The sequence below is a fragment of the Phaethon aethereus genome (assembly GCF_964289735.1).
Source record: "Phaethon aethereus genome assembly, chromosome: 6".
In the NCBI taxonomy this organism is placed as follows: domain Eukaryota; kingdom Metazoa; phylum Chordata; class Aves; order Phaethontiformes; family Phaethontidae; genus Phaethon; species Phaethon aethereus.
This window is the reverse complement of record NC_138580.1, coordinates 5,242,823-5,255,174: the sequence shown is the minus strand read 5'-3', so window position 1 is coordinate 5,255,174 and position 12,352 is coordinate 5,242,823. Positions and strand designations below refer to the sequence as shown.

The 12,352-nt window shown below is 38.5% G+C and overlaps 1 protein-coding gene across 1 annotated transcript in view; it reads left to right on the top strand.

The window, feature by feature from the left end:
* ARHGAP15 (Rho GTPase activating protein 15) overlaps nt 1-12,352 on the top strand; it is a gene marked incomplete at its 3' end in the record, with an annotated part of 312,226 nt that overhangs the window by 31,488 nt on the left and 268,386 nt on the right. The window contains exons 3-4 of the mRNA XM_082001330.1: nt 2,899-2,960; nt 7,051-7,138. Of these exons, the coding sequence (XP_081857456.1) occupies nt 2,899-2,960; nt 7,051-7,138 (150 nt within the window). The remainder of the gene's footprint in view (nt 1-2,898; nt 2,961-7,050; nt 7,139-12,352) is intronic.

The window sequence follows — 12,352 nt, the reverse complement described above, 5'->3', positions numbered from 1 at the left end:
TTTTAATCTAATATCACCCATTGCAGAAGTATTGTAAGTTGATCCTGAGCTGCCTTGGAAGTATTTTCTTGAATACGTAGAACAGAAAAGGGACTATTAACAGATGCTAAACAAGGGGAATATAGCACCCCAAACAGAGGTTATAAAAATATTGGAGTCATCCTAGAAATCTTTTTGTTTGTCTTTGTGGTAAACTTGTTTTGTAATTCCATAACTGCCTTTATACTAATTACAGAGAAAACTGTGCACATTATCAACTAATGAAGACCGTGCAAGATTTTTTTAAAGACGGCACCTGTACTCATTCAATTAAAACAATTTATATGACAGTTGCATTGTTTAGCATTGAGAGGTCTCCTATTAACTGAAGATCTTCTAATTTTGAGCTGTTTAATTTGAAGCTGTTTAATTTAAAAAAAATGGTGGATTTGAGCTATGTAGTGTAAATCAGGATATTTTATATGCCCAGCATTTGTTAGTGGATTTGATATTCTAGCTCAAGACTATTATAAGGAAAATATGACTGAACAGCAACAATTTTCATCTGGAAGCACATCCAATTTTTAACTTCCCAAAATGTGAGAATAGCGGTGATTCAGTTCTGATGTCGAAAATCGTATTTGCCTTTAGTTTTGGATTGGTTAAAACAACAGTTTGGGAAATGTGGTTGGTAAACTTTGAAAGCCTGAGATTTTGGGTCTGATTCAGAGAAGCAATCAACAGCTTGAATTGTTAGCCAACGCTCCTCCCAATTTCTGTTTCCAGATGGATAGAAATATTAAAAAGAATAACCTTTCTCATATGTTTTTTGGCATCTCTAGCCCTGGCCAAGCACCAAAGTTTTATGCTATAAAAATGAAGGGTTAGAAGGGGAAGAAAAATATCGAAAGATGTAAAGTAAGTTTGATTTAAAAAAAAAAAAAAAGTAGGTGGAGATGGGGATTAAGTCTTATTTTAGCTCTAATAATGCATCCATCCATCACTAGATAAATAGTGACATGACTGCACAATAATCCCTACATACTTTCTCCTTGGGTTTTCTATGGCAATGATATGCATGACAGGAATTTGCATGAGATAAGTACAAATTATAGAAAATGCACACACTAATCCTCATGTACCCATTTGAGAATGTCACCTAAATCATTGTCCACAGACCTACAGACCTCTTCATAGGTACAGATATGTACACAGTATATATTCATATATGTTCTATACAAGCAACAGAGAAAATCTAAGGAAATAGTTAAACATATTACATTGCTAATATCCTGATATGTTGTACAATCAAAATAACAGACATGTTTGACTTAAAAATCCTTACGTTGCATGCCAATGCATTTTTATTGCTATTTAATGGCTTTGCAGACAGCAAAATTCTATTGAAATTGTTACAAAATCGCCTTGTGACACAACTTACTATAAAGATCTTGTGGAGTTTCTAATATCCAAGTCAGGCACTGACTCAGTAGTGTTTGAAAGGGAAAACAGACCCACTCGGAATCACGATTTTGTTTCTTTTCCCATTACTGACACAGCTGGGACATCCTTAGCTAATGAGACCTGATGAGATGGCAGGTCAGTGGGTTTGGCTGAAGACCAGTCATCTTGTTTTGTTTGTTTTTTAATTTTTAAATATAAATTTACACAGGAAACAAAACGAACAAAACATACCCCAAATCGTATGTCTTGCTATACAAGCAATGTTTCTGCGGATCATGGAGAACCTGCCAGGGCCTCTGGCTTAGGGAAAGTCTGTGCAGGGGTGCGGAGGAGCACAAACTAAGCGGAAGAAATGAAAACAAAAAAGAAAGCCTAGGACTTGCTTCTAATATGCCCAAACTTAAGCACAGCATCGGTGCCCTGCAACGAGGTGTTGCAGCCTGGCGTGTACCGGCAGAGTCCTTGGCCTGTTCTGCCACCACAGAACAGGGACGGGGTCTCGGTAACAGCCACAGTAGTGTACGGGGTCTACAAAGGTGGTATCAGGTTGCTAATGTCACGTGTGTAGGTAATAGCCAAGGGTTTGCCTTTTGGGGTGTGTTTTGGAAAGTGCACAACACAGCTGTGTTTTCCTTTGTTTGTAATTCCCATTTCAGACTGTGTGTGTCTAGAAGTGACAGAACCGCTCCGTTTGGTTTTCTGCACCATGCTATGAGATCATTTAGTTCAGCTGGAAACTTGAAGACAAGTTCTCCCTGCACGTGGGTGCACGCGCTCCAGTGAAGTGTGACCTTTTAAGGGCTGTGAGGGGTGAGCGCCTCGATCCCAGCGCTCATCCAAAAGACAGCACCAGTTACAAGCATGATGCCTTTCGGCGTCTTGCACGAGCCTTGATTTAGTGCTGACTCAAAGCAAAATGTGGCACCTACGAAGGCAACGCAAATTTCCTCTTGTACAGATATTTAATGTTTCTCTGATAGCGGTTACTCCTAAACATTATTCTCTTTAGAATAGAAGAATCAAGAGGCTTCTACAGAAGTATGGTGTGTTCCTCATAGCTATTGATGAAATGTGGACTCCTGCAACCCAATATATGCAATGATGCCTTGACATAATTTACTTACAATATTTTTTTTTTTAAATTAACTCCTTTTTTACTCATAGATAGAAACTTTCTTGCATTACAATAAGTTTCTTCTAAACCAAAAACCAGGATATTATTGGGGTTTCTTTCAAGGTTAGTTCTGTTTACTAATTGACCTTAAATATTGTTTGAAACTTTCCAAAAGAACTGACTGTATCAGAAAAAATCGGTGACTAAACTGAGAATTAGCGATAAAATGCCCTCACACTAGATTAGCTAAATGCAGACTTTTATGCATCTACTAAGTGGATTCATTCACACGAATAAATGATATGGTTATGATATGGTGTTGTTTTTTTTCTTTCTTGTAGGTAGTGGAGAAAGAAGGGTATCTTCTAAAAGCTAAAATAGCAGATGGTGGCAAGAAATTAAGGTACTATATGTGAATGTTCCAGATCTTATCAGTTGCAAAACTTAGAGTTGATGCGTGTTTAAGTACGTATAGCTACTATTGCTGCTTATGGCCAAACTGCCATTGTTTTGGTATTAAGCCAACGTGTGATTACAGTCCCAGAAACCAAATGACAGCAGCTAACAGGCTCCTTGCATGCAATGATCATGCGTCAATGTTAGCCTCTATATTATATATGTTATACATATATTTAGGACAAGCGTAAGGCACTAGGCAAACCGATAATATATTTTCCAGTGGGCAAAATTTAGATGCTGAGTGTGTGCTTGAGGGGTCAAGGATGGGATGTAGGAACCCACCATGTGGTGATGCCAAGAGAGGGTTATCAAAAGCAGTCAGCACTTACTCGCTTAGCACTGTGTTGAAAGTAATGTGAATATTAGTGCTGCCTTTTATGGAAGGATTTTCTGCGGTTTGCTGTATTTGGATGCCTGTAAAGGAGTAGCAGTGATGTCACCAGCAGAGTATGTTACCGGTGGGAATGAGAGAGTAATGTCAAGTATGGCATGTTCTGCCTGGAGAAAGGAGCCGAGTAGCAAGTTCTCACAACTATATAGCGCTAAACCATAAGGATCCTAGAAAGGCTCATTGACAAGGGAGCCTGCAGGTCACCTAGTCCAACCTCTCACTTGAAGGAAGAACATTGTCAATGCTTGGCCAAGCCTGCTGCAGCTGGCTGCTGTCAGAGGCTGGTGTAACTTGCATTTTGAGAAAAGGCATTGAAGCTATGAAGTGATTCTCTGTCCCTCACTTTGGGCACTGGCAGAAGCTTCTGCAGAGCATGCACAGGTGAACAAGCCCAGACGAGGAGGGAGTTTTACCTTCCCGGCGCATCGGGTGCCCTTAGCACAAAGCATCTCCCTGGCTCGGCATTGAGCGCCGGCTTGGCCTGGGCACAGGGAGGAAGCAGCCTGGCTCGGCCACTCGGATTTTTAAATAGCCCTGAACAATATCGTACTTTTAAATCGCCTCAGAGATTGTGAGCACCACTGACGCTATGACGTGCTGCCATCAGGTGTTCGTTTGGCAGAATGCAAATGCAGCCCCGGCGAGTCGCGTCCCACCCGCTTTCAACGAGAACCTTAAGCTTGTAGCTGTAGGAGAGTTCACCCCAAATCCTTGCTAATTCTAGCTTGGGTCTTCTCTGCATACTGGTATTTATAGCCCTTTATATAGGCAGAGGATGGGTAGTGGGGATTCATCTGCTCTGGGCACAACTTGACTCTTACTTTCACTTACCTGAACTTCATCGGCTGGACGTGATTTCTTGAATAATGTTGGTGCTGCATGACAAAAATCAGAATATTGTGAACTAACTTTTCTAAGGAGTGTGAAAATCTTAGGTCACTGCATGTGTCCCATGAAATACAACGTGTGCCAATCGGTACAGAGACTAATACACCTTAAAGCATTTTTTTAATTTTTTTTTTTTTTTAATCTGATGGATGACTTTATGGACAATCTGATAGAAAGGTTGTCTAGTTTATATGCATTTCACCTTTAGGTCACGAAAATAATGAAGTTTTGATTTCAAAATGAAACAACTGTAGAATAAAAGAACTGGGGAATTTAATTTTATGGGAAAAAATTATCTGCAAGAAGATACGGTGAAATTCAGTTGAAATCTCATATAATTCCTATAGTGTCTTGCAAAACCACTGAATTTTCTTATTCCTGATAGAGTTAAAACATTTTCCCCTTAAAATTCATAATGAAACTTGGATAAAAAACCTCACCTGACATAATTTAAGACACACTTACCATTGACTTTTTGTTTCTTTGTTGTTGACTTTTTATTTCAAAACGAACGGCTTTTTTTTTTTTTTTTTTTAACGGGGTCCAGGTTGAAATGAAATGTTTTAAAATCTTGGCAAACTTCCCAGTTAGTTTGATCAGAAATTTGAATGTTTGCACCTAAGTCTACGACCTCAGAATATTAATACTGATTTGTATTTCTCAGCTAGAAAAACCTGTCCCCACAAATAGCTGGAGCAAGCAGCACTCTGGTTAGAAGTGGCCATGACACAGAAATGTTCCTCTCCTTAGCTAATGCCAACCATTTGGTGTAAGTTGGGTACTGAATCTAAGCTGTGTCCAAAGGATTTTAATCCTTTGGTAATCCATATGTATCCAGGATATCCAACTCGTAGGAAAATCTGTTTAAACTGGCACATAGCGTGCTTAGCCACTTACTCCCCTGTGTGCTTACAAGACCTTTTCCGAGTAGGAAAAAAAAATAGAGAAAATGAAAAAGAACTGAAGTTGTACTTTCCAATAGACAACTTGTATTCACTACCTTGATGGTCACTGTCAGCCTCAACACTCATTTCCTAAGGATACTTTAAAAAAATAATTAACTGAAGTTGAACTGTTCTTTATGCCAATATGCACAATCCACAGCTATGACCATAGTTCACGTTAGCTAAGGATAATGCTTTATAGTGGTAATAAATTTTACTGAAAATTTCAAAGTGACTTACAAACACTGTCCTTTTGTGGGAAAATATTTGCCAGTGATGGACAGGTACTTTTCTATAACCCTACTGTTTTTCCTCTTCCTCAATGTATCTCTTTTCCTCCCTGCCCCCCATTAATATGGCATAAAAAATGCAGTCCTATTTTCTTCAGACGTATTAATTTCCTTCACAGAGAGTTATTTTCATTGTTGCCTCTTGTTGGCTGTATTTTAGGGATGGTCATTAGATCACGCTGGGTGAAATCCTGCCCGCACTGAAGTGAGTGCAAGTTCCTCTGACAATGCCAGTGGCATTAGGGTTTCATCTGTAATATTAGTTATGCTCCTTAAGCTGATGACTGTAACATATTGACTAGGAAAGTCATTAAAAGAAAAACTGCCTGTTGTCATGCCCGATCTGCGGTTTGATGGGTTATTGAGTGCAGCAGAGCTTTGAGATGGATCTGGAAGTGAGCATCACGAAGACAACCAACAGGCTTTCAAACACAACAAAGCCAGGTTTTGCTAGAATAAAAAATGGGTGTGTTTGAGTTACTTGGGAATAACAGCTAACAGCTCCTTCCCTGGACCTTCCATGTCCCTACAGGCAGCTCTGTCCTTTTAATGCAATGCAAATTTTAATTCTAATTCCTTTTAATTCACTGCACATGTGAAACAGCCTATTTGTCACAGACATTTTCAGGTTTGTTCTAAAATGTTCAGATTTGTGATTTGCATTCATGTAAAGCAAATAAATAGTGGGTTTATGACTATTTTTGTAAATATCAGATGTTACGACCCCCAAATTGGAAAGCCAAACTTGAGATGTTGATCTAAAAATGGTTTTCTATCATATCCAGTTGTTTATGATTACACGGTGGTTTGAAACATCACATTATATGTATTACATATAACAACATTTTCTTCCGAGTTTGTTATTATGTTCTTCTACGTCAGGCGATGGTGTTTCACATATCCATGTGTATTTTGACTTCGCCCTGGCCCCAGCAGTTTGCCAGCTCTCTAGGGCTGTACCGCGAGCTCCTGGTGTTTAATGGTTACTTAAGAATGATATCTGAGAGAGGTTTATCTTCCCTGATGTCCTGTAAATTTTTAAATTAAGGACAGGAGAAAGTATTTGGGACCTTTCAAAATAGACCCTTTTCTGAGCTCTGTATAGTCAGATCAAAATTGCATTGTTCCTTCTCGGTTCTATTTTAACTATTAGTTACCAGAAGGGCACCAACTCTTTTGCAGTCCTCTAAGTAAAGTGAACTTTAAGAATGTGTGAATAATCCCACTGTTTTCCTGTGGATAAGGCGCTGTGGGAAAGGAACATGTATAGGCTCCAAAACATGAATGAGGAGAAGGAAGGCCTTCAAGCTTTGTCAGGCCACATTCAGGTATAATTAGGGTGGTACAACTCTATCAATATTGGTGGAAGTGCATTGCTGAGGTTTACTTTAGACCATTTTTGTTTCTGACATGAAATAATTAAAGACCAAGTCTACAAATGGAACATCTTTTACCTCCTGCTTGCATGCCTTACTGATTTTTTTTCTTTTTTTTTTTTTTTAATTTAATTTTGTTTTTAAGGAAAAACTGGTCCACGTCCTGGGTTGTTCTCACTGCTCGGAAAATGGAATTCTACAAAGAATCTAAGCAGCCAGCACTGGCCAACCTGGTAGGCAATCAACCATCCAATATACCCAGCTTCCTTGTAACTGTTTCTTTAGTATAAAAAGTTTGGTGTTTACATAAGACAAATTCAGACTGAGCTGGCAACCTTCAAAGGTTTGAGAGCAGCTGAAGGAAAATGCCTTGATAAACTTTTAATCAGATGTAGTGTATGAGAAGAAATAGGGCTTAGCCTGTCCTTTATTAAGAGGTGCATTTTGAGAATAATTGCAAAGTGAGACAAATGGTGAGTGACTATCCAGTAATGTGAAGGTAACACTTTAAATTAAGGTGCCATTTATAAATGCTTTATTCTTATTTATGAAAATGATCACTAAATGCAGCTACTTCCTCAAATAATGTATTATAAAGTATGTTATAAAATGCATTAGTAATAAATGCTTAACAGATGATGCGATGAGAATCTGTAGCAAAGGATATTGTGAGACGTAAATTGTATTAAACCATGTATGTGCATCTTTAATACATGAATTTAAGTTGTTATCTACCATCCTATAAAGTGCCTTATACATTAATAAATAATAATAAATTATTTATAAATGGCACCTTAATATAGGGTGTTACCAAAGCAGAAAACATTATAAGTTAGAAAAGTGATTTTTTATCGTAATATAAGTGTGACATCTACCATACCCCGCTAACCTTCCTGAATATTTCTATGACTCCATCTAATGCAGCTAATGCAATTTCTGTAGCCTGTAGTTACTACAAAGTGAAATTTGCAGTACCTTTTTATTGTGCCCCAAGGAAAGACTACCGATCTTAGTCTTCGGAGATGTGACAGCTATGTTGAGCAAGCAATAATGGCACGTATCCCTTCAGTGCTAGTTACTGCCGAGTTTGAGCCTACGAACCCGAATGTGGGCAACGAAAGGGGAATTCGGTAAATGTGTGACACTGTGGGCAGTGAAGGGACAGGTTTGACAAAGCCCTGTTGTGAAAGGCTCTCAAGGCCTGATCAAACCTGCCAAATCTCATTGGCGTGACGGGTGGCCACAAAGGTGCTCTCTTTGGCAGGAGTCACAAACAATAAGCTATTTTTTCCATGGCAGGTGATACAAAGATTTTTCTCCTATATATTCTTGATCTACCAATGCCACCTGCCATAAAATCAGCTTTAAAGAACACCTTTTCATGCCTTACTACTTTTTTTTTTTTTTGAAAGAATGTGAGGGTTGTAGCAAAAATAAAAATAATAGTTTAAACAATAAAAGTAAGTAAAGGGTGAAATCTGGTAAGCGTGTGTGTGCTAGTACAGATGGAAAATACTACTTTTCTGCAGCCATGAAAACAGTATAGCTTGAATTAATATTTTTCCAGAATCATCTGTTAATTATATGTTATTTAAAAAAAAAGTCTCAGGTGAACTTATTAGAACTAATCTTATAATTTTCTAGCTGCCTTACACTTCTACTTGCTACCTCTTCTCCTCTGTCTTTGCAAGCCCTCACCCCAATCTCACCCAAATCCCAGGAGGTAAATGGACCGGCAGAAATTCAACGCACAGGGGAACTGATTGTGCTCTGAGACTCCTCCACATGGGTAAAATCCCCATTAGCTCTTTAAGGATTTGGATACTAAGGTAGACCTGCCTGAAGAATGGGACTCTGGCCCAGATCTCAACCTGTTTAACTCAAAAAAAGTGCGTTATGAGAAGGGATCTTCTGAGAAGTCAGTCCCTCTCCCTGAAGTCTCAGTCATCTCCAGTGCTCACCATCGGTGAGATAACAGCTCTTTGCCTCCTGTGTTAGGAAAAACACAGACGTATCGATCCCATATTTTGCTCATTGCGGGTGTGGGAGGAATAAAAGTGTTCTGTGGTTTGGTTTTTTTTTTTATTCCATGCTAGATCTGAACACTGGGGTTGTGAACTCAATGTCCGCTAGGTGAGAAAAAGCTGTTAAATTTTCTGTCTAACTGCATATAACTTGTATGCAATGGTAAATAAACAAATTGGGTAAAGCTTGAAAAAACCAAGTGCTGTCAGTATTCAAAATCTCATAATCCAATTTCCTAAACCCAAATTTTACACATCAAAAATAGCTAAAGCAGCATGTAGATCTCATCTGATAAAACAAATGCAGTGCTTATTTCCTTTGTAAACCATTTAACCAGATATAATTTTGACAGTGGAAAGGAAATAATACAAAAAGACTTCATTAGAAACCATTTGTTTACTGATTTTTATTTTTTTTTTACTATTATTATTATTGTTATTTTTTTCAGCTGTAGTTCACTTTGGGAAAAGGGGAGCTCAACCATTAATTAAATAGTGAATGAACATTGCTTCTATTACATTATGGTATGACTCCTAACAAAGCATTTTTATTGTTGACAGGAAAATGATGTGACTTAACAAAAAGATTTATGTTCCTTTGTATTATAAAGATACTAATTCATTAATTATTAATTATTAAATACTGAACATGAAGTGAAAATTTAGAATAAGACAGCATCATTAAGAGAGGAATGATATTTCACAATAAAGGCAACATGAGTGAGGGGAATGAAACGCATTCTAATCATACCTTTTTTCCAATGATAGGATAATATTTAGGGGTGATTTAAAATTATAATTTACCAAAATCTTTAATAATACTCTAACTCAAAAAACTAGTAATATCTAAAATGATGTTTTTGTTGTTCCTTTGTACAGTTGTAGATGTAGGACCCACTATAACAACTTTCCTATTGATTTGTATGGAAAAGACTGGGATCCATAGCTTTCTGATGAAGCTAGTGACAGTATCTGGTATTATTAGTAGTAATAGTTAGAGCACAACAATTAAAGCACGCAGAGGAGAGATTTAGAAAATTAGCTTGTTTACGAATGTTACTGAAAATGCAAGTTTGCATCCCATGTAGCTAAATCATTATCCTTTGCTGCTGCCTTGATCATGTGTGGTCGTGCTTTTGATACAGGTTTTTTTAGCATTCGTATGAATATAACTTGCTTTTTATTTCAAATGAAGGACATTGTGATCTTAAATGGATCACAGCTCCATTCTTTCTCACCAACATTAAATTCTATTACCAGTTGGTCTTTCCGACCAAGAAAAAGTAGTCTGTTTATTCCCTAAGATAGTTTATTCAACGGAGGTTATTTTAACCTCAGGTTATTAGCCCATCTGCAGAGTAATTTAGTGAGTGAAAATGCTGCTGAAATCCATATTCATGCTTAGGAAGCTTTCATTGCAGCAGACACTCGTATCAATTTACAGCATAACCCCCTCCAACAACACTGATAGAACGTAATTGCCCTGACTGCAAAGCACAGAGCAAGGACGCAGAGCGCTCAGCCTTCCCAGGAACCGTAACTCTCTCTCTCGCCGGCGCTGGGCAACGCATAAGCTAGAAAGCAAACTGCTCAACAGGACAATGTTCAGGCCAGAATGAATTTCGAGGCAATTTTCCTGGGGCGCCCGTGGATTTAAGCGGGGCTGCCCGTCGTGTGGTGCTCCACAGGGCAGAAGAAGGGCTGAGGTGCATGACGGACCGTTTCAGGCCTGATGGATCTGAAAGGGTTTGCATGTAGTTTTTGTCAGAAGCTTCATACACTGCGCCGTGCCCATGAGTCTCGGGTGGTGTTCATGGGCACTTCGTGCCCTGGTGCGGGCAGAATTGCTCAAGTCTCCAAAAAGGGTATTTTCCAGGTGATTATTGTACGCAGCCGAAGGGTGTTCATCTTTCCAACACCGTGAGCTTGCATCCCATTCTTTCTGGCGAGGGAGGTGCATGTACTTACAGTTTTCTTCTGCTTATTACAAAATCAGAGCTGTAAACAAACTCCAGATTACTACAACAACAACGAAATTAAATTGTGTGTTCAACTGAGTGCATAGAAGAGTCCAAGTTCTACTGCAGCATACATTTTTGTACAGTCATAGAAATAAGAGATGGTAAAATCCTATAGAGTTCCCTATTCCATCTTCCTGCAAATCTTCTCTGGGCTTTCCATTGTTTTTTCTCACTTCAGTGTGAAATGCCGTGGCAGTTTTCCTGAGGAAAATATTCTGTAACCCAGTACCCTTCACTATCAAGAAACTATTTCCTGTTTCTTTGTCTTCTTTTTAATCTCTTCTTTTTCAATCTCTTCATTATGTTCTTCCAAAATTTCTTACCTCTTTCTGCCTGTTGAAAAAATCTGCCCTTCTTTGTTAAAGTATTTTCAGACTCAAACTATCCTTTTGGGCATTTTTTTCAAAGAATGCAAGGTGACCCACTTCGAGAGGGTTGTGTTGGGTGCTCATGATGGGTTACAGAGCTGCTCGCTCTGTGCCAGTGCAGACCTGCTCATTTAACGGAGTCCCAGGGAGGAAACTTCCCTGGCATCTCTCCTGGCCAAGGAGAGTGATACAGTCAAAGGAGACACCATAGTCCTATGTATGAAAAGCATAGTACTGGAATACTGAAAGTTCAGTTGTGGGGTTTTTTTGTTTTCTTTTCTTTTCCCTATTTGAATATTTCTTTGTGCTAGTAGGTTGGTGTTTGTTCAGTTTTTTTCAACTTTGTCACTTTTGCCATACAAATATTAACTGATTAAATTTCACAACTTCTTCGTAAAATCAGCCATGAATATTGCGGTTTTGATCTGCTATTGAAAATTCAGAAAGGTTACGCTCTTGTCAGAGGCCAGACAGAAAGTCTGAGGCAGCGTTGGGGAAAAAAATCCAAACCCTGCTCTTCCAGTGGTTTAGCCACAAGAACATCCTTCTGTTTTGAACAACATGTTTCTTCTATTAAAAAAAAAAAAAAATTAAAGAAGAACAAAGACACACAGGACTGTCAGTTTTAGGGGAGCTGAACCATGGTGGTTTTATGGTTTGGCAAATGGAGAACATGATTATAATTCCACTACTGAAAACTGCCAGGGACTCTGGCTGCAAATTACTTGACCAGGATATCTATCTTACTCTGCTTCTTTTAACCTAAAAAAGTCCTTTTCTACCCATCTCAAAAGCACCCTGGAGAACACATGGTTTTTTTAGCCTTTAATAACAACATCAGAGAAACTCAGTGAGCAATCTTTGGAAAGCTGGTTACGTGGTTGATTCTGGACTGGCCACTGTTAACTTCTATTAAGTTTGTTTTCTTTATCACCAACGCCGTTTTTTAAAGTAAAATGGCTTGAGAACAACAGAACAAAAAAGAGGCATCAAGCTGATTAGTTACGTGATGTGGATATTACTGCATATCTTAC